We start from the raw sequence: 22,621 nt of genomic DNA, 5'->3' as shown, positions 1-22,621 counted from the left end.
TATTGCCAAATCCCAGTGAATAAGCTGAAGGTGACAGTGTCGAGAACACAAATACAAAATATTCTTAAACAGATGTACTGTATGTTGCAAGAAAAGAGAGATGAACACAATGGCTGTCAAAATAATAAAAAATATATATTTCTGGCCAGTCTTTAGAAAACATTATAAAACATGAACAATTTGTAAATTAATCAATTAGTTAATGTGTTATTTTTATTGTATTTAAAAATATTTAATTAATGTTTTAAGTTAGCAAATGATCTTTAATAGCCCTAAAACCTTTTGCTACATATTTTTTCCCCTCTCTTTTTGCCCTCCTTGCAAACCCTTAGTTTGAATTAAGACATTGTGATTGCACTTTATTTCGATGGTCCACACATTCTACTACTAACTATAAGTAACTTTGCAAGTACATGTCAGTTAACTCTTATTAGAGTTACTTACAGTCAGTAGAATGTCTTTTGGGGGACCATCAACATTTACTACAGTCTACTAATACTCTAGCAACAACATGTAAACTACCAGTCATTACTTACAGTTAGTAGAATGTCTAAAGTGAACTATCTAACTTAAAAAGGGTGAATGTTGTTTGCTAAATGAGCACTGAAGATAGCAATGTGCTGAAACGTTTGCTTGCTGGTGTCTATTTTGTTTTTAACCCACATGCACTTTGCACTTTTTTGCACGATGCAATTTAAAAAAAAAAAAAGAAGTTTTTGTAGACTTTCAGTACTGAGTGGATCAGTGTGCGGCCAGCCACCCTTCCTGTTTAAAGTGAACTATCGAAATAAAGTGTTCCTGACATTATTATGTACAGTAGTATGTTAAATAAATAAAAAATTTTTTTTGCTGGTCTCCACAGTCTAGCTGATTTCAAGGGATGTTTGTTCTATAAAACATATTTCACCAGCCATCAGAGTAAGTCTGCCTTTCACTCTTGAGATAGAGAATCTATGCTGGCTTTTGTTTTCTGTATCTTTAAGAGCTTTCTCTCCAAGTACAGAAGGACAGACTAAATGTGACAGTGTGTGTGTCTGTGTGAGAATCAAAGCACGTGTATGTGTATGTGTACTGTAGAGGACTACTGTGAGCAAGTTGCTTATTGCTGCTAATGACTACTGCTTCCTGCTATACAGTACACATGCATACGTCTATTAGCTCTAGAAACACACAACAAAAGTCCTTCACGACACACACACACACACACAGAGAATGTCACAATGACTGGGTGTTAAATGCCACATCACATTGACTTCAAGCAAGAAAAAAAAAAAAGGTAAAAAAGGCCGTCTCTGCCATTCGCTACCTTCCTGACTGCGCTGTAGTATTACATATCATTCAGCTAATGAATAATGCATTTGGCTGTCACGTGTAAAAAAAGAAAAGAGCAATTACCATCCTGATAGAGCAGATGGAGAATTTTGTCTAACATATGTTGTGCATTCATAATGACACGTCCATGTCAAGAGTGACTACATTCTGACAGTGCATACTCATGAATTATAATTCTTTTGCACTGTAGCCTACACGTGCTGAAGGGTGCGACTCTCACAGTTCTTGCAGCTTGATCTGGATTCTGCACTTTAGTAGACCAGAACCTGATTTTAGTTGATCAATCACCCAATTTAGCGAACCTTTTTTTTTTTAATCAATAACCAAAATAATATTGTCTACAACAATACCTCTGTTAAAAAATGAATAATGCTGCTAATTACATATATAGTCTGTTGACATACCGTCATCATGTCTTGCCATGGGATGAATGTAATGCCAGTTGATGGTCCACTTGGGCTTAATATAGAAATACATTTTTCAAATGAGGAACAAGACAGGTATCGAAGAGTCACAGGCCAGACTCGAACCTGTATCACCAGTATGAGCACCAGAGCACTCAACTACCACTGCACTACGGCTCCATTGCGAACTTATTAACTTGATCAAGTCAAATTGTCCCAAAGAAAAATTCATTTTGTACGTAAAAAGACACAATGTCAACACTGTTTGAAAGATTTTGCACTGTTTTGCACTACCATTCAAAAGTTTGGGGTCATTAAGTTTTTAAAGAAGAATATAGTGAAATATCATTACAATTCATTTAAAGTAATGTATTCCTGTGATGGCAAAGCTGAATTTTCAGCATCATTACTCCAGTCTTCAGAGTCATATAATCCTTCAGAAATCAGTCTAATATGATGATTTGATGCTCAATAAACATTTATTATTATCAGTTTAAAACAGTTGTGCTGCTTAATATCTTTGTGGAAACTGTGACACGTGTTAGGATTCTTTGATGAGTAAAAAAACATTTATTTGAAACAGAATATAAATGAATTTAATGTCACTTTTGATCAATTTAATTCATCCTTGCTGAATGAGAGTATTAATTTAAAAAGGTAATAACCCCAAACTTTTAAATGGTAGTATGTCACGAAAATAGAAAGATAAACAATTAGCACAACCATTTTTTTATTCCCAAAACTACACAGATTTGGTTGGTGAATACAAACAAGTTGGTGAATATTTCATTTGTGTTAAAGTCCCCCTGTAATCAATAATTGTATCCCTTAAAACTCATCTTTGATCAAAAAATTTCTTCATGCCTTAAAGGTATAGTGGAGGCTTTTCCCGAATTTTAGAAAAGAACCGCCCTCTCCCCTTTTTGAAAAAATGCACATGCGCAACACTCTACCTGCTCCTGAGAGGGAACGCCTATTAAACGTGTGCACGAGAGAGCATGCACGAGCCTAGTTCTCCTCGTGCACGCTCTGTTTACAAGTTGCTGTTGGCATGGCTCATACAAGCCTACTTTCCTAAAGAAGATTTGCACTTTTCCACTATGTCAGACTCGCCACCGGTAAATGAAAACATTAACATAAAACATATTTTATATTTTTTTGTGCACAGATATGCATCAAAGTAGATTGTTTGGAAGGGCATCCAAATTTGGCTAGTCACGTTTGGTGGCACAATTATGTTGCAAATTATAAACTAACTCAAAAACATTCATGCAAGACAAAATGTCAAATGCCCTTCCGTGTTTTATTTACTTATTATACTGATCGATTGAGTGAGGACTCAAGACATGATCTGCAATGGAAGTAGCTTGTTGCATTTGTGTAATAAATACTATGGTGAACACATTGGAAATATCAAAAATGAACACACAAGGTTTTAGAACATTTCAGCGTGATACCTTTTACCATTTGGTCATAAGGCTACTTTAGACAAATTGCGATGTTTACCGTGTCTGAGCGGTGCGTGACTTGTGCCAGGGCTAGCATCGCTAATCATAGCTTACATTAACTTTTACTAGCAGTGATTTTAAATGGATTTCTCCAAATAGCATGCCAAACTTTACCTGTCGAGTAGAAACTTCACGACTGAGGCATCAGTGGGAAGCCCAACCTGTGCATTTAGCGCACGCCAGCATGTGAAATATTCTCCCAAAAACACTGGTCTTGTTTCTTTCTTCAGAGGCCTTTCTCTTCTTGTCATACAATTCATAGACACTTTTTCTCTTGCGACCCTCAGACATTTTGAAAAAACCCGGTGAGAACGGGCGAGCTTCAATGAATGGCGAAAAACCGTAGCTCACCACACATATACACCTGAAAGTGCGAATGCGCAGAAAGCGAAAACTACCTAGGGACGAGCACGTACGACGGCCTTACGTAAACATATCACCAGAATGATTGACAATTAGGAGGACCAATAGTCTTGATGATCCACCCGGAAAAAGAAAATCCTCCACTATACCTTTAAAATAGCTTGAATGTAACTACACCCTTCATTTAGTATACAAGGACCCATGAATATGCAAATTAGCCCCAATCAAATGTGCTCAGATATCCACTCGGTCAACTTTACTATAGTTAACGCTGCACAGTGGCAAGTGGAAATACTGGTTTAATTCAGCCATATATGTTTGAACCAGAAACTGATTCAGAAGAAGTGGAAGAGTGAATTATACAGGTTCGTCTAAAAGTCGATGTATTATAATGGTAATGTGTTTTCTGTTTCTGACATATAACACTAATTAATATAATTAGCCTTCTACTTGACTATGTTATCAATCAGCTAATGATGTGCTGCTAATGTTACACAAACCATGTTCCTGTTCACAATCTCAGAGTCAGCTGCCTTCTAAAAATCAGCATCCTTAGAAAAGTTTTGAACAACTCAGAACGTCAGTGGAGAAAGGCTCCATGATGATAGTTCATCATGACATTGTAATCATCCCCTGCTTCAGAGCAAGATGACGTGCTAAAGCCCGCCAGCATGTTGACGTGATTGTTCACAAGGTAGTTTGTGACGTAAGAAACACTGGCGATTTCAAACCGCATTTTTGAGACTGTCTTTAGATCCCTGCAGTTTTAAGGAGAAAATACTCAGCAATGGTATTGACTTGTGAATTTGCACATGGTTTGTCTTAAAGCACATTAAAAACACCACATAGACAAATAAAAAACATTTAAAAAATAATGCTGCCAATAGAATAAAATAATGTCATGATTTCCAACCAGTCTTTAAAAAGCTGAGGAATAAGTGCTGCAATTCAATTCAAGAAAAGAACTTCACCCTTGTATTGCAAGTAAAACTAGACAAACTGAACACTTTTTAACTCTGAAATTCTATAATAATCTCCAACGCACATCAGTCCAGATTCAGACAGCCGCAGAGGAGCTGGACCATGGGCCTCAGAGCTTACATCACTGCTTGGCAGGCTTGACTAGTGGCATGATGAAATATCTGCTCTGAGATCAGTGCTGTACCATCTGAGGTGGGAGAGAGCATTAGTCCGACCTGCTTGCTACCAAACAGGATTGCGCTTTCCTTCGTTTTTTGGAGCGGATTATTCTACACCTGATTTAAACCAGACCGCAAGCCTCTTGCAGTAACTGCTGTAACTGTTTTGCTGGAGTGTTTGGAGCAGAGAGGGATGGCTGGAGAATACTAACGGAGAGAGAGAGAGAGCGCTAGAAGAGAGGAGATGAGAGAAGGTCACTGGGGTGTATCTTTGATCTGCCACTTAGGTGCGAGACGGAGAAGAGAGCCGTGCCATAACTGACAGGCAGGAGTGTGATCAGAATAACACCCATTTCAAATCAAACAAGCGGACCCTCCCTTCTCTCCCTCCTTCGCTCACTTTCTCCATCTTCCCCACCATCCTCCCACCTCCTTTCACTTCTCAATACAAGGTATACCTTTCACTGCACACCACATTCCTTTCATTTCGTACATTTGAAATGAGTCTTTGAAGCACCTCACTTTCACGATTTCTCTCAGCATTTCACTGTAGGTCATATTAATGTGCAAGTCTACTCGCAGGTGCCCCAAACCCGTTTATTTTTCTAATTAAGTACAAGTTCAAATGTTAGCGGTGAAAAGGGGATAACAAAAGCATAAATCAAGGTTGCGACTTTGATGATCAGTACAATTACACCATTTAAACAAGCCCACGTCCCCGAGGGCAAAGCCTTCAGCCGTTTATAGAAAGCCAAAAGCTGCGGGACCTGTGCTTTCAGCGCCTACTCAAGCCAGCCGAAGGTATAATGTCAGGATCTGTCCTTGGCTTCAGAGGAAGCCATTCGCTTCCCATTACCACCCACTTAATGGGAGCAGCATCGCTATGATTCACCTGTATTGTGTGTGAGGGGGTGAGAATGCAGCTAAAGCCGGTGTGTATCTGTCTTTACCCTCAGCGCACATCAGCTACCACGCTCTGTCCTGTCAAAGACAATCACCATCAGGGAGCTGTTGCTTGTTCCTCACACCAAATCATCTCATAATGACTGTACAGGCTCCTACACTCACACACTACTGTAGCTAATTGGTGCAGACAGTTTGATGCCTGCGTGTGTGTACTAACTAGACAGTGGTGAAATGCACATGTGGTAAGGGAAGTTAAAAGCTTTGAAGGTAACCAAAGAACAGGTGAAAAACAGGAGAGAAGGATGGAAAAGGACAAAGCCAAGAGAGATGTTGATCACTGGGTTTTGTCAGAGATCTTTGCAGTCCTGTCTCCAGGAGCGCCTCACACTAATCCAACAAAGCCATTTTCTATGTGAGCCATATTATTGACTCGGGCACGACACGCATCGCGCACATACATGTAGACTTGAGTTCGTCTCACATGCATGTCTCTTTCCATCCCCAACATCATTTATCATCCTAAATCACAGTCTACAGCTCATTCTCTCTCTCTTTATATCTATCCACTCCCCAAACCTCTTGCTTTGCATCCCTTACCGTCACTGTGACATCATTTCTGTGAAGCGGTAAAGGTCATAAGATGATACATCTCAAAGGTTTTAGATGTCATAATCATAGGTCAGCTTACAAAGGCCACGCATGTCCCAAGCTCCTGCTTACCAGAACACAGTCTAACATAGATTTCACCTACACATGACACCAAACAGATTAGTAAGTGTGGTTATATTTCAGGATTTCATTTACAATGGGGAGCTTATTATGACCGCCGCTAGCGTAGCTAGCGAAAGCGGTCATATAGGGATTGTCAAAGTTTTTTTTTTTTTTTTTTTCGTCACCTTACTGAATTTTTCGTCAACGATACCAGGGACACCGAAGCACCGGCGAACATGAAATTTGGTGGGCATGTAGCCCCACTAGACTTCTAAGGAAAAATTTCGTTTGGTCCCCGGGGGCCACTTCCCCCCCCCGCGCTGGGGCCCCCGTAAATTTTTCGTCAACGATACCAGGGACACCGAAACACCGGGGAACATGAAATTTGGTGGGCATGTAGCCCCACTAGACTTCTAAGGAAAAATTTCGTTTGGTCCCCGGGGGCCACTCCCCCCCCGCGCTGGGCCCCCCCAAACCCAAAAAAATGCAGTTTTTCCTAAATAAGTACCTGAACCGTGGCACCGAGGATGAAGAAATTTTTGTGGTATGTTGGTCTACTAGACTTTTACGGAAAAATTTCATTTGGTCCCCGGGGGCCACTCCCCCCCCCCGCGCTGGGGCCCCGTACATTTTTCGTCAACCATACCAGGGACACCGAAACACCGGGGAACATGAAATTTGGTGGGCATGTAGCCCCACTAGACTTCTACGGAAAAATTTCGTTTGGTCCCCGGGGGCCACTCCCCCCCCCGCGCTGGGCCCCCCCAAAACCAAAAAAATTCAGTTTTTCCTAAATAACTACCTGAACCGTGGCACCGAGGATGAAGAAATTTTTATGGTATGTTGGTCTACTAGACTTTTACGGAAAAATTTCGTTTGGTCCCCGGAGGCCACTTCCCCCCCCGTGCTGGGGCCCCCGTAAATTTTTCGTCAACGATACCAGGGACACCGAAACACCGGGGAACATGAAATTTGGTGGGCATGTAGCCCCACAAGACTTCTACGGAAAAATTTCGTTTGGCCCCCGGGGGCCACTCCCCCCCCCGCGCTGGGCCCCCCTTAACCCAAAAAAATGCAGTTTTTCCTAAATAACTACCTGAACCGTGGCACCGAGGATGAAGAAATTTTTATGGTATGTTCGTCTACTAGACTTTTACGGAAAAATTTCGTTTGGTCCCCGGGGGCCACTCCCCCCCCCCGCGCTGGGGCCCCCGTAAATTTTTCGTCAACGATACCAGGGACACCGAAGCACCGGGGAACATGAAATTTGGTGGGCATGTAGCCCCACTAGACTTCTACGGAAAAATTTCGTTTGGTCCCCGGGGGCCACTCCCCCCCCGCGCTGGGCCCCCCCAAACCCAAAAAAATGCAGTTTTTCCTAAATAACTACCTGAACCGTGGCACCGAGGATGAAGAAATTTTTATGTTATGTTGGTCTACTAGACTTTTACTTAAAAATTTCGTTTGGTCCCCCGGGGCCACTTCCCCCCCCGCGCTGGGGCCCCCGTAAATTTTCCGTCAACGATACCAGGGACACCGAAACACCGGGGAACATGAAATTTGGTGGGCATGTAGCCCCACTAGACTTCTACGGAAAAATTTCGTTTGGTCCCTGGGGGCCACTCCCCCCCCCCCCCGCGCTGGGCCCCCCCAAAACCAAAAAAATGCAGTTTTTCCTAAATAACTACCTGAACCGTGGCACCGAGGATGAAGAAATTTTTATGGTATGTTGGTCTACTAGACTTTTACGGAAAAATTTCGTTTGGTCCCCGGGGGCCCAAATTTTTCGTCAACGATACCAGGGACACCGAAGCACCGGGGAACATGAAATTTGGTGGGCATGTAGCCCCACTACACTTCTACGGAAAAATTTCGTTTGGTCCCCGGGGGCCACTCCCCCCCCCGCGCTGGGCCCCCCCAAACCCAAAAAAATGCAGTTTTTCCTAAATAACTACCTGAACCGTGGCACCGAGGATGAAGAAATTTTTATGGTATGTTGGTCTACTAGACTTTTACGGAAAAATTTCGTTTGGTCCCCGGGGGCCACTTCCCCCCCCTGCGCTGGGGCCCCCGTAAATTTTTCGTCAACGATACCAGGGACACCGAAACACCGGGGAACATGAAATTTGGTGGGCATGTAGCCCCACTAGACTTCTACGGAAAAATTTCGTTTGGTCCCCGGGGGCCACTCCCCCCCCCGCGCTGGGCCCCCCCAAACCCCAAAAAATGCAGTTTTTCCTAAATAACTACCTGAACCATGGCACCAAGGATGAAGAAATTTTTATGGTATGTTGCTCTTAAGGGCCCACATCAACCTAGCCCATAATCACTCATTTGTGATTTGCGCCCCTCCCATAAAAAATGAAAATGCAATATTATTCTGCTTTAATCGCCCCTATCTTCAGTGGAGATGTTCAGAACTGCACCATATTTCATGTGTATGATTAACTTGACATCCTCTGGGGGTATCCTCTGCTAAGTTTTGTAGAATTTCATCCATGGGGGGGTATAGAATAAATTCATTTATGTGCACATTTAGTGACTGTACACTCATCGGCCTGTAGATGGTGCTGTTGAGCGAAGGGTTGCTGGTTTAGGATGATACTGTCACACACACACGTGCAGGAATACAAACAAACGCAAGCATGCACACACACTGACATCCACACGCACAGACACACACCCATACACACACATACAAATCCACATGCACAGAGACACACACACAAACACACACGCGCACACATGTACGCACACATACATACACGCACAGACACACACACACACACACACACACACACAGACACACACATACACAAACACACACACATACACACACACACACACATACACAGACAGACATGCACATACTATTACTTTTTTTAGGTATATACATAAACACGCAATACAGCCAAATTACTCCACGTCATTTATTTTTGTGGAAAGCCAGTGCAGGCCTGAGCGGCGGTCATATTTTGTACCGCGATGCGGTACATCTAGTTAAAAACTGCTGTCAAAAATACCCACAAAATAAAAAAAAGGTCTTCACACAGTCCTCTGCCAAAATAAAAGCTTGGTGTAACTGGATGCATGGAATGAAAAAATTACGACAAAAACATTTTAATCTTTTAAAGGTAATATTTCATGTAAAATAATTATATTTTAAATGTATTTTTACATAAATAAATAAAAATAGATCATAAAACACAGAATATAGAAAGATTATATTGAAACCAAGCAAATGAAATGCAGCATTATTTTGTATTTCAGTGAAACAAAGTGATTTTGTGAAATTGATTATGTGTGACATTCATTTCATTTCGGCATCCAAGTTATTCGTTAGATGCTTGTCAATGTCATATATTCCTGTTATTCAAGAAGAGTGAAACTTTTAGAGACTTTTGGTGGCTTGTATTTCCTAAATTTAAGAAGGTTGTTTTGATTTCTTCTTGTTATTCTTAGGTAACCTATTCAAAAGGCAGATGATTCAGTAGGTAAATAAATGCAAGACAGAAAGCCATCAATGTCAATGTTTATTTTACAAAAAACAAAAAGGCACAGTACACCTAACAAGTGAAGCAGTTTGTGCTCAACTGCAGAAAATGAATAATAAAAAAGATGAGATAATAGGAATTTAATAGCTGCCTTGAAAATACTGCAATATTTTGAGGTTAGATTTCCAGCTGGAGTATAGTATGCTAACCAGTGTTAACGAGATAATTTTATAGTTTATATTAATATTTTGAAGTATATTAAAATGAATTTAAAATAATCATATACAAACATGTTTTAATATTTATATTTTCTGGTTTCATTTTGGTTAAAGTTTTAGTAATTTTGTTTTTATTTTAAAAAAACATGTTTATATGTCAGAGTCTGAGTCTGTTCTCTCGTCTTGTACTGTTTGATTTCTCTTTCAGTTCTGTTCTAGTGTTTGCTGTTAGTTTGTAAATAGGCTCTATGCACGATCGCTTCTGCGTTTTGTCTCAGCCCGCCCAGTTACATCCGGTGCTGCGTCGGAAGCTGTTTTTGCAATAGGTGGAGATAATGGCAAATTACACTCGCTGTTTACAAGAACTTGCAACGGTTAACGTGAATGATGTTAACAATATTGTGAGGTAGTTAGCTGTCACACATAAGAGTAAGAAAGATAAGGGCTTTAAATGATCAATTTTGAGCTACATCGACAACTTTGAGGGTGAGTATTCTATATATTCTATATTCGCTATAGAACGCTCTATGCGGAAGAAAAGACGCTGCCTGAGATCCTACCGGAAATACGTCAGCAGCCTTCGTGCATAGAGCCTATTCATACTTTGCACGTGATGTCACAAGTACTGGCTGGCGGGCAAGAACGTTGTTCTCCAGCAACGAAACCCAGTAAACTAATCAAGGATCTTGCCAGGACGTCGCCAGTTTCACTATACAAAAGTTGGTGTTTTGAGATGTAAACGACATGCCAGATAGCTGTTGTGTGATTGGATGCACTAACCGCAGATGAGATAAGATAACTGTCCGTTCACACCGCCGGCGAGAGCGGCAAAATTTATTGAAAATGAATGACTTCCGGGCACTTTGACGCTCTCGCCGGTGGCGGTGTGAACGCACCGTAACAGCTGTCGTCTTTTGCTAACAACAACAAAAGTGTGTGATAGGATGTTTTGAGGTTTGTGATATCTATGGTTTTCAATGAGAACCAGAGATGACCCAACAGTAGAGCTAGATTATTTACGGAGGAATTATTACTGCTCGATTATCCTAAAAAACCTTGTCTGCTTTACACAATTTACCATGGAGTTAATCCTAGTCCATAGTTATGCAGCTAGTTTGCTAACAGACTTGATAGCCACTAGAAAGACCTGGAACTACAGGACTCTACTTTGAAAATACCCGTTTGTTGCAAGCCAGGTATCCATGGTAGTCACGTGACTGCAAAGTATGAATTGGTTCAGTTCTCCTCCATTCCCTGTCTGTTTGTTTCTATGGTTACAGATTGATTTGAGTTCTCAGATCAGTGCCCGGTTGCATAAAGCACCTTAAGTTTTTCCCTTAAGTATGATTTCCCCTTACCTAAGAGAATAACTTAAGGGTGTTGCATATAATCTCTTAAACGGTTCTCTTAGGTAAGGGAAACATTTAAGTGTTTCACGACAGCGATCCTGGATTCACGTTATAAAAGTCTGTTGTTGCCATAGATACGCAAAACACTAACACTTTCGCAATCAAATAAAGTAGGCTAGGATATCGGAATGGATAAAGAAAACACGTGGAAAACATCTCCCGCTAATATTGCGTGTCGATCAAATCTGTATTCCTGCAACAATTTTTTATCGCTAAGATTGTCCAAAGGGTTCTCCCTATCCCTAAAAATTATTCTTGGCACATAATGATCTTCAGCTGGTTCCATAAATTCAGCCATGTCGTCTTATTTTTGTCCGCGTTACTCTTAAGGTTACGATTTCCAAACCTTATTATACTTAGGGAAATGACCGTTAAGGGGTTTTATGCAACACTTGACGCTTTTTAAGGGATTACTTAAGTGAAAAAACAGCGTTTAAGGGAAATTCGAAGAGTTTATTACGTTTCACTTAAAGAAACCCTTAAGTAACACTTAAGGGTTTTTTTCTGCAACACCGTTAGGTTTAAGGGAAACATAAGGGAGAACTTACGGGAAAATTACACTTAAGGTGCTTTATGCAACCGGGCACAGGTGTCTTGCATTGTTGTTGCTTAACATCAGAGTGTTTGTGGTTGTGTTCTCTTATATTGTATAAGAATATACTCTTTAGTGTTATTCTCCAGTTTAATGTTTTGATTCTTGGATTAAAGACCTGTTTCAGTATCTCCTTCTTCCTGCGCTTCATTACAGCCACCGACCGTGACAATATAGTTTTTAAGTTCGATATTTTAGTACATCAAGTTAAAAGAAAATGAGAAATGTTTTTATTACAGTTTTAGTTAACTTTACTTTAATGACCCTGATGCCAACAGTCCTCAAAATGGCATCATAACATTGACTGAGGCCCTGTTTACACGAGAGCGCTCGAGGGTGAAAACGTAAAAATATTTGATCAGATGTGCCTTTCGTTTAGACGGCGACAGCGTTTTTGGGGCTTAAAAACGCAAAAAAGTGAAACCACCCTCCAGAGTGGAAATCTTAAAGGTGAACTAAGTAACTTTTTTTACCTTAACTGAACAGCTTCGGAGTCATTGGAATGGTTATATTACTTATTTCGGGTTGAATGGTGGTCGTTTCGCACCCCCCTGGTGCCCGTGAGCGGAAAATACGCACTTGCAACTTTGAGCCGGCAAGCCGCCGGCCGCTGCGTCAGGAAGTCTCGCGTGATATCAGGTCTCGCGATGTAAACAATTGCTTTACGGCCAAAAGAAATCTGCTAAAATGCTGTCATTATTGCGCTCCCTCACGCTGTCCGAACCCGAATGAAGAAGACGTTTTAAAGAATGTCCCATCTGCTTTGATGTCGTTGATGTCGACCTCTGGTGTCTGAGAATCACCAATGAGTTTTTACAACAGTGTTGTCAAATATCTATTCCGAAGCTGTGGGGGGAGCTCTAGAGAGAACCCTGCGAGCAAAAAGCGAGAATACAGCGAAGAAATCCCGAAGCTACTGAGTGCTGCTTTAAAAACGCTCCACCGTCGCGTTCCCATCTAAAAGGTAAAAACGCAAAAGTCTGCTAAACAGTGAAGGCACCGATCTGCTCACGATCTGCTTCACATTGCCACCTAGCCGCCTGGAGTGCATACTACATCGAATTTCACACACTTTTGCGTCACCATATGCACGCAGATTTCCCCCCCATAACGCTCGTCTAAACGCAGAATAAAAAGTGATCACGCAACACCACTTTTGCGTTTTCTCTTCAGATCGTTTCCGTGTAAAACTAGCCTGATTGTGAGTTTAATGGGATGGGATGGGATGGGGGGGGACATCCTGCTTAAAACTATCATCCTTTGAAGCTCTTTGCTCTGTAAACACCATAACAGCTTGAAGTGACATTTTCCAAAATGACAAAAGAAAGAGTACAGAGAAAACAGATTAAAGAGTGCAGTGAAGGGCTCTTGTTTGGTCAGATAAGTTAGCTTTGAATATAAAGGCCAAGCCCCTGAGACGCAGCTCAGTTGAACACATTCAATCTTTTAGGTCATTTCACTTTGCTTATCAATCATTTATGCTATGTGTGATTTCACTGCCGGTGTCATCCCAGCTATCAGTGGGATGCTTTTGGAAAGGGGAAATTTGTATTGTTAATATTTAATAGGATACCACAGGAGCTTATATTCAATTTGGCACCATGTGTGTGCGTTGAATTTATGTGTTGTGCATGTATTGCTGTTAAAGACTCAGGGCAACCTTCAGATTCTGAACTGAATCAGAACTGAAAATATTATGCATGAATTATCCCAGAAATCACAGCCAGTTTTTTGGTCGTATCGGAGTGAATGCATGTAATGCTACATCTAAACACAACACAAACAGAGATCTGCTACTACTCACCGAAGTCTACGAAAGCAGACTGACCCACTTTCATTGCATTCTCCGGTGCTTTTCCAAGCAGGCTTCTAATGAAGTTCCCGTCCTAATGAACAGAAAGATTTAACAGGATTAAAACACACACACTTTCATTTCCTTTAAAAAGTACATTTCCTTTCATGCAGAGCTTACAACTGTAGAAAAAAAACCCCTTGTGCTTTAGCAGCAGGAACAAAATTCCTCTAATTTCTAAAGTGTCAGCGGAGCTGTCGGAACTGAGCTTATAATTTAGTGCATCTGAAAAGCACAGCCGCTGTGGGCATGATGGTGAGGAAGCCCAGACTGACACGGGTGGGGGAGGGTTGCTTGGAGTCTGCACTGCCCGATGGACAGTACGAGACAATGCAGCAAGACAAAACAATGTGTGGACTGACAATCTGAACAGCGAATTTAAAGGGAAGGTTACCATCTGATTGACAGGGCATGAGGCAGTGGGGCAAAGAGAGCAGAAGTAACTGACAGCAGACGTGCAGTGTAGGTGTGGACTGAAGGTGGGAGACTGGTAGGTAGCAGGGGTCACAGAATGATGGCTAATTGGAGTACAGAGAGGTCAGAGGGCAGGGTAAGGCTACTGTGCACATTGATTAGCCCATGTAAGCCAAAGCACAGCCTGGCACCGGTGATCAAAGCGAGTCCGGGAAAAACCCGCTAAGACAGGAGCTTCTGAAAAGCCTGAGAGACTGTATGCTGAACAGAGGCCTCAAAAAAAAAAAAAAAAAAATCCAATACAGTGAACTGACTGTTCACCACAGTTATGTGAAGCAGACAGCAGAGAGACACATACGTTTCACAAGGACCAGATCAAAGCCACACTACTACTGAGTCATTCATTACGTCAGACTACAGGTCTTACAGGGTACGGACAGAGAAGAGAGTTGAAAGAGCATGTCAGAATGAATGAACAAAAACTACATAGTTTTTATGTTGTTTATGTGCTTTTGCAATGCATGTAAATGCAAATCTGAACAATTTATAAAGAATACATAAATGCTTGTCAGCTATTAGATTTTCGATCGTGCTGCGCTCATTTCATTAAAGAGTTTACACTCATTGACTTCACACAGTCATTATAGCATAACGATTTTAGAGGTTTATGTAAAATATCATGCTATGCTTTTCACTGGCTCACCTGTTATCCATCAAACATGAGTTGTGACTGTATCTGTCGAATATTTTCCAATTATTTGGTAGGATTCGTTATTAGTCTTGTTTTCAATGCTGCCCTGTGCATTTAATTTATAAAATTTGCTACTGAATTACTACATAATATTTCTCAGCAGCGCAATTAAACTCACAGTTTTACAGTTAGAGAGACGCGTAGAGTAGTGAGATGCTGCACAGACAGGTAATTCACATATGCACAATCTCTTTATATCTCTTGATAATTCTTTAAAAAAAATGTCAATGTCAATAATTAATTAAAGGTACACTGTCTACATTCACACTGCAAGCCTTAAAGGACAACTCCAGTGAAAAATGAACCTTGGGGTAATTAACACATGGTTACCGAGTCGATCGTTCCCTGGGGTGCGTTTTCATGAAAATCGAATATAAAGTGTTTTATCTCTAAAAACAGATTAGCTCATAACACTAGTATATGGGGCAGAGAGTAAGTAAAAATAAATAGCTAGTTAATACCACTAACAAGGCTCAAAATAGCCTCACACTAACACGGTAGCATAATGAGGTTCCATACATACAAAACGAAGCATGGAGAACTTTGTAAGTGTACAGACAGTTTAATAAGAAGATACTTTATAAAGACAGTACATTACGCGTTTACATGCAGGATCCATCTTGGAAAACAGTATCGACTAGTCGAGCCACGAACGCCCTGCTACATTAGATTTCACAAACGTAATTCCTATCGACCAGCTCACGTAGCAGGGCGTTCGTGGCTCGATTAATCGAGTCTGTTTTCCAAGATGGATCCTGCCTGTAAACGCGTAATGTACTGTCTTTATAAAGTATCTTCTTATTAAACTGTCTGTACACTTACAAAGTTCTCAATGCTTCGGTTTGCATGTATGGAACCTCATTATGCTACCGTGTTAGTGTGAGGCTATTTTGAGCCTTGTTAGTGGTATTAACTTGCGATTTGTTTTTACTTACACTCTGCCCCATATACTAGTGTTACGAGCTAGTACTAATTCTTTTACGAGAATGTAAAAACTCTTTACATTCGATTATCATGAAAACGCACCCCAGGGAACGATCGACTCGGTAACCATGTGTTAATTACCCCAAGGTTCATTTTTCACTGGAGTTGTCCTTTAAAGGAGTTACAGTAGTTCACCCAAAAACGAAAATTCTTTCATTAATTACTCGCCCTCATGTCGTTCCCAGCTCGTAAGACTTTCGTTCATCTACTGAACACACACAAACATTTTTGATGAAATCTGAGAATCCATATGAATTGAGTGGTTTAGTCCAAAATTCGATCGCTTTTCTATGATGAATAGATTTGAATTTAGGCTTTTATTCACATATAAACATTCATCAACTCAAACATCAGCTGTAGTAAACAGAAGCTCAAACATGCTTGCTTGACGCGCAAGAACCAACGAGGTTCATAAAAAGAAAGAAAGAAGATGAACAGAGGAGAGTCTGCTGGTCACAGAGCTAGTAAAAAAACAAGAATCAACACTGGTTTAGCTTTTTAGAGATTAGAGCTGCGGGATTTGAAAGCGGTGGAGAGTTGCTGTTGGTGAGCTAGGTATTTGCCCATGAGTAAGGTAGTTTATTGAACAGATAAATTGCCATATGTAGCTCTCTAACAGAGTTCATAGTAAGGCAGTATCTATTGTGAAGGGTCATTTCATTATGGTTGTTGTAGCGCTGCACTGGAATTAAATTTTCAAGGAAGTACCGTGTCTATCAATGGGTAAAGCTACAGTACCGTTTTGAGCTGTCAGCTTGAGATCCTTTCCATCAAAACTGGTTATCTCTGAAGCCTAGTAGTGAATGTTTTGTGAGCAGTGGGATAATCTTCATCCACACTGTCACGCAGAGCCATCTGAATCAACACTCAAGCTTCCTAGGTCGTGAATCAGTATAGTGTGTACACGAATTCAGGCACTGGTAAGGACAGGCTCACTACACATTGATGGCTTATTTCCGACGACATGACAACGTCCTCATTGTACAACATCACTACTGGTATTTATGAACAACAGAAGAACTAATATCTTTATTATATTATTTTTTAATGCTATTTAAAAGTACATTATGATAAATAATTTGCTTGTTACAAATACAGTATGTGCAACATTTCAGCTATAAATAAATGATAAATATAAGATAGATTGTTTATTAGTGATTTAGGTTTATGCTGAAATATATTTTATAAACCAATTAAATAATGGTTTAGTATTTAAAAAACAAAAACATCTATCATGTGTCATTATGTGTAGTAAGTTGGCTCACATGATTTAAGTTTCACAGTTTAAACTTCCGTTAAGGGACAATAATTATCATCGATGCTCCCTGGTTTTCACGGTGCATTGTGTGACTTTTTAGGGAACGAACGTTTCAGTGAACTGGAAGGATTTTGCAATTGAAACAGCCCTTAAAAATGATTCTGATCAGCGCCCTGATTACTGAATTAGGGAGCTGATTGAGATGAACCCAAACCCAATGCAGTTTTGCTTTTTAACTGCTAGAGGACCAACAGTTACAAATGCAATCTTACTGCACTATATCTTCGTGTTCGATTTAAAATGGGCATAATCCAAATCTAGGTACATTATACAATTTGCAAAGGAACTACAAACTACAAAGGACTTTGCAGAGGCAACTCGTTATAAATATATAAATATAAATATATATATATATATATATATATATATACACACATACAATATATATATATATACACATATACATACACACACACACAGTATTAATTACTATATATAAGATTATTTTATTTACTATTGGCATTTATACATATATAAAAAAAGCTTTTGAAATGTCCTCTGAAATGATGTTAAATGTGCACATTAAGATAATCAATGTGTATTAAGTGTTTCAAGAGCTAGCTGGCACAGCTTGTGTTCACTCTCCCGTGTTTCTTTCAACACAACACGAGAACACTCCCCCTTACACCACATCAACCTGTAACTGACCATAAATCGCTTCATTACCTCCAGTGCCATCTGAGGCTCAGTCAGCACAAAACACCTCGGTCTAATCATTTCAGCTCGACCAGATGCAGTGTTTCTGTCAGCTTTCAAAGTCTTTTAAAACCAAGATGGCAGGGTGGTAACTGGTCTCATTATATGTGGTGACACATACTGCTTTAAAACACAATTTGAGAGGGGAATAGGGGAAAAATATAAAAACACACTAAATGAGGAATTTCTGTGAATCTTGTTTCTGATATTATTTTTAAATAATGAAACTCTTGGTTTTAAAGGCACCATGAAATCAAAATGGACAATTCTTATTTAAGGAATATTGCAGTATTTATTATAAATGACTTATCTGTGCATATCATTATTATTATTATTTTTAATTCATGTGCCCTTGTAATCTTTAATCAAAATAACCAACTTCCCCTCCCTTTTGCAGCGACATCTCGTCTGATGACGTGTTTACTGGCATGAGGGCGAGACAACCTGTCACTCGCATGGGATCACAGTAATAGCAAACCACAACCGTCCTACGATCCTATCAATTTCTATCTTTTTTTTCTTGTTCGAGAAGCTGTTTCACACAGATATACGTAACAATAGGGAAGAAAAGACTATCCCAACTTTCATTTCATGCCGACTAAGAGGAATGTGGACTTGAGTCGCATGACTTGGACTTGACTTGGAATCAAGTCCCAAATTTGAGGACTTAAGACTTGACAGACTTTGACACCAATGTCTCATTTACATTTACATTTTACATTTATTCATTTAGCTGACGCTTATATCCGAAGCGACTTACAATTGCTATATATGTCAGAGGTCGCACGCCTCTGGAGCAACTAGGGGTTAAGTGTCTTGCTCAGGGACACATTGGTGTCTCACAGTGGATTCGAACCCGGGTCTCTCACACCAAAGGCATGTGTCTTATCCATTGCGCCACAACCACCCCTAGGTGGGGTGTCAACTCGAGACTTGACTCAGACTTGACCCCTGTGACTTGGAAAGTCTTTATGGCCTACCTTCTTAAACCAAAGATCAGAGTTGGGATCAAAATAAGCTGGCAACTGAAACGTATGGTCACACCGGTATGATTACACTGGTACTGAGTCAGAGTCGCTCGTTTTCAATCACAATGTTAATTTAATGTTTCAGACATTTAAATACACAAGTACTAGCAAACCATTTATAATTTAAAACAAAAACACACTGGTGTCTATGGAGGCAGTAATAAACCTTAGGAGGCAGAATTAACCTTTCAAACGTAATTTGAAGACATGTTTATTAATGTCAAATATACATTGTATAACTATAAAGTTTCTTCTTCCGTCGTTCAGAAGAAATGAATGAATTCACGTGTTGTAGCCTAAACCCAGCATGGTAGCGCAACTATAGCCGCTGAACTTAGCGATCAACTGTGATCATATAAACTTGTTTAAAAAACAAAATACATTTACTTGAGAATCTGAATTTATGAAGTTTTAGAGTGAGTAACATTTATCAACAATGTCTAATTTTGTGAGGCAACTAAAAACCCACACACAGAGGTAAGTTGAAATTGATATGGTTCAGTATTTAACTTGGACATCAACTATTATTTTGCATGCATTATTGCCTAAACCAGCTAAATAAAACAGTGGTGTTGGGCATGTTCGGTTTACTTCGTTTTGTTGTGACCACGACATATTAACTCAACCACTGGGATTATTCAAATATTAACATTTTATTATGTAAGTGAATGTGACACGTGAAGGCCAAGTATGGTAATCCATACTCAGAATTTGTCCTCTGCTTTAACCCATCCAAGTTAGTGCACACATATTAGGAGTAGTGAGTAGTGAACACACACACACGGCAAACCGTGAACACACACACACACACACACACACACACACACACACACACACACACACACACACACACACACCCCGAGCAGTGGGCAGCCATTTTGCTGTGGCGCCCGGGGAGCAATTGGGGGTTAGGTACCTTGCTCAAGGGCACCTGACCGTCATTTGCTGCCGGTATTGAGAATCGAACCCGCAACATTTGGATTACCAGTCTGATTCTCTAATAGCAGGTATGGGGCGGGGCGACACGTGCAGCCCCGCCCCGATCTGCAGGCTGCAGCCAGGTGTTCTCGCTCTGATTTGAACGCTCTGTTTGAAGGGGTGTGTCTGCTGTCAGACTTCAGTGTAAACGCTCACTGCTGTGATTGGCTGACATCTTTACATATGAAATGGACAGTATTACATGTGGAACTCTCTCAAAAACTTATAGCATGTTTTTACTATTACAGCCCTACACTACTTACACTAACAAATGCTTTTATCATAACTAACAGAGCAAACACGATGTAAATTAGATTTGTTTATTATTACAGGAGTTTTGGCGGAAGTCCATAACTCATGCTGCCTTCACGTGCTATCGGAAATTTCCTACTTCCCACTTCTAAAGTAGTGATTACGAGCTCATCGCATTCAAATTTTGACTTGAGAGGGCATTCATGGCTAATTTTTTAATCAGGAAACTAGTATTTACGATAATTCCGATAGCTTGTGAAGGCAGTATTAGTCACTGATAAACTTGCGCTGTTTGACAGTTCCAGCGATTGAAGGGAGCGTTCTTTGATCGCTTTCTATATATTTCAACATTTCAATATTTTTAATCACAGTTTAAATAACAGAATATTTTTATGCTATTAAGAGAAACTATGTGAAGTTGACAAAGAACATCTGACTGTACATTAATCATGATATCAGAAATCACTGGTCACAGATCAGCCATTATAATTAACATGGTTATTTGCATGTTGTCACATTACTGTTGAGACTGTTTCATATCATATCATATCATATCATATCATATCATATCATATCATATCATATCATAAGTCTGTTTGCAAAGCCTGCACCAAAATGGTAATCATTTACTAAAGAATCCACAGTGAAATGTACTGAATACAAATAAATAATACTCAACTGAGACATTCACATAGTTGAAAATAAATAACCACGTTCCTAGCAATAGGATCCTTTGGAAGGTAATGTCGTTTTTAGTCGAGTGATGCTGTATCTCTCCTCTCTCCTCGTCATCTCACAAACACTAAAACAGCTTTTATTGTAACCAAGCCCGGTTGTTCCACTGGTTGTGGAATGTATCAAACTTGCGATGATGAAGTAGGTGTCGATTTTCTTCTGCAGATTTGCAGTCTTTAGTTTCACTATTACACCTTACCTCTTATATATCAAAAGCTCAAGGAAAATTTTATTTCTCAGTTCATGACCCCTTTAAGATTTGTCCGTATTGACTCGGGACTTACTTGACTTACAAAACAATGACTTGGTCGCACCTCTGCCAACTATTAAGAAACAAACTGGGCCACATGAAACATTGAGGTCAGCTGTGGCACATTTATTTAATCCTATAATATATAAAATATTAAATTGTGCTAATAAAATATTTTAAAATGTACGTTCATAGAAAGAGATATATTTTGCACCACTGTGTACAGTGTGTGTTATTTGTCTTTCTGTTCGTCTGGTTGTCCCACTTGATAAACGGAGCTGGTTTATGTGACAGCTCTTTGCCTGAGGGCTTTGTTCATAATTCTTGTAAAGAGCAAAACTCAAGTGCCTCCTTCCTTCTGTGTGGACAGTGTTTATCCATCTCCATTGAAAATTCCCTTGAGCCTTCGCTCTGAAACTGCAGGCATGCATCTGGCGGTATAATATCGATTTGTGTATGATTGTGGGAGGCAGTAATGTGATTGTGGCTTATGTAAAGATAATGGTGACTTGACTCGCTCACCCTAATCTTCTCCGAGTAGAATGAGGCCGTGTTGAGTCACAAGGTCTGTCTCATTGGAATGATTGAACACTGATGTTAATAGGAAGGGGCTGTAACACTGGCATGTTGGCCTCAGGGGGTTGTGAGTAAATATGTGGGCATTGCTGGAAAATGACTAGATAGAATCAATGCCCTTAAAGGGGGACTGAGGGGGATTTTCACAATCAAAAGATTTAGAAGAAATTAATATCAGAATGAAATAAAATTTCCATTTCTAAGAACTTACTGAACTATTGGAGCTAATTTTGCTCTGGCTTATTAAATATACAGCAGGTCTCCTTAAAGAGACAATACACAAAACTGAAAAGATCTGTCATTTTCTCATGTCATTTACTCATGTCATTTAAAATCTGCATGACACCGTGTCCTAACCAGATGCGATGCGATGCGATAAAATTCCAGCGACAAATAATTTGTCTGTCCACACTAGACGCGACTGCGAGATGCGTCAAAATCAATCAAAACCCACCACAGCCAATCAGATCAGCATGTGGGCGGAGTCTTGTGGCAAGTGCACAGCACTAGAGAGTAATCTTGACGCCAATTGCAAGAAAATGGATAAGTAGGCTACATAATCAAATTCACAAATATTACACCATTTAAACATTATTAAAAATACATAGGCTACTGAGTTTCTAAAACAATCTTTGTCAAAGAATACACTTGTTTGTTTAAAGTTTGAATGTTCTTGTTTCCATTTAATTTCAAGATCTGAGTTGTTTCCAA

General features: G+C 40.0%; 1 protein-coding gene across 1 annotated transcript in view; it reads right to left on the bottom strand.

The window, feature by feature from the left end:
- itfg1 (integrin alpha FG-GAP repeat containing 1) overlaps positions 1–22,621 on the bottom strand; it is a 144,713-nt gene that overhangs the window by 89,503 nt on the left and 32,589 nt on the right. The window contains exon 8 of the mRNA XM_082162167.1: positions 13,881–13,962. Coding sequence (XP_082018293.1) covers positions 13,881–13,962 — 82 coding nt within the window. The remainder of the gene's footprint in view (positions 1–13,880; positions 13,963–22,621) is intronic.

The sequence above is a fragment of the Leuciscus leuciscus genome (genome assembly GCF_965113295.1).
Source record: "Leuciscus leuciscus genome assembly, chromosome: 2".
NCBI lineage: Eukaryota > Metazoa > Chordata > Actinopteri > Cypriniformes > Leuciscidae > Leuciscus > Leuciscus leuciscus.
The sequence above is the reverse complement of the archived record's forward strand: the minus strand, read 5'-3'. Positions and strand labels throughout refer to the sequence as shown.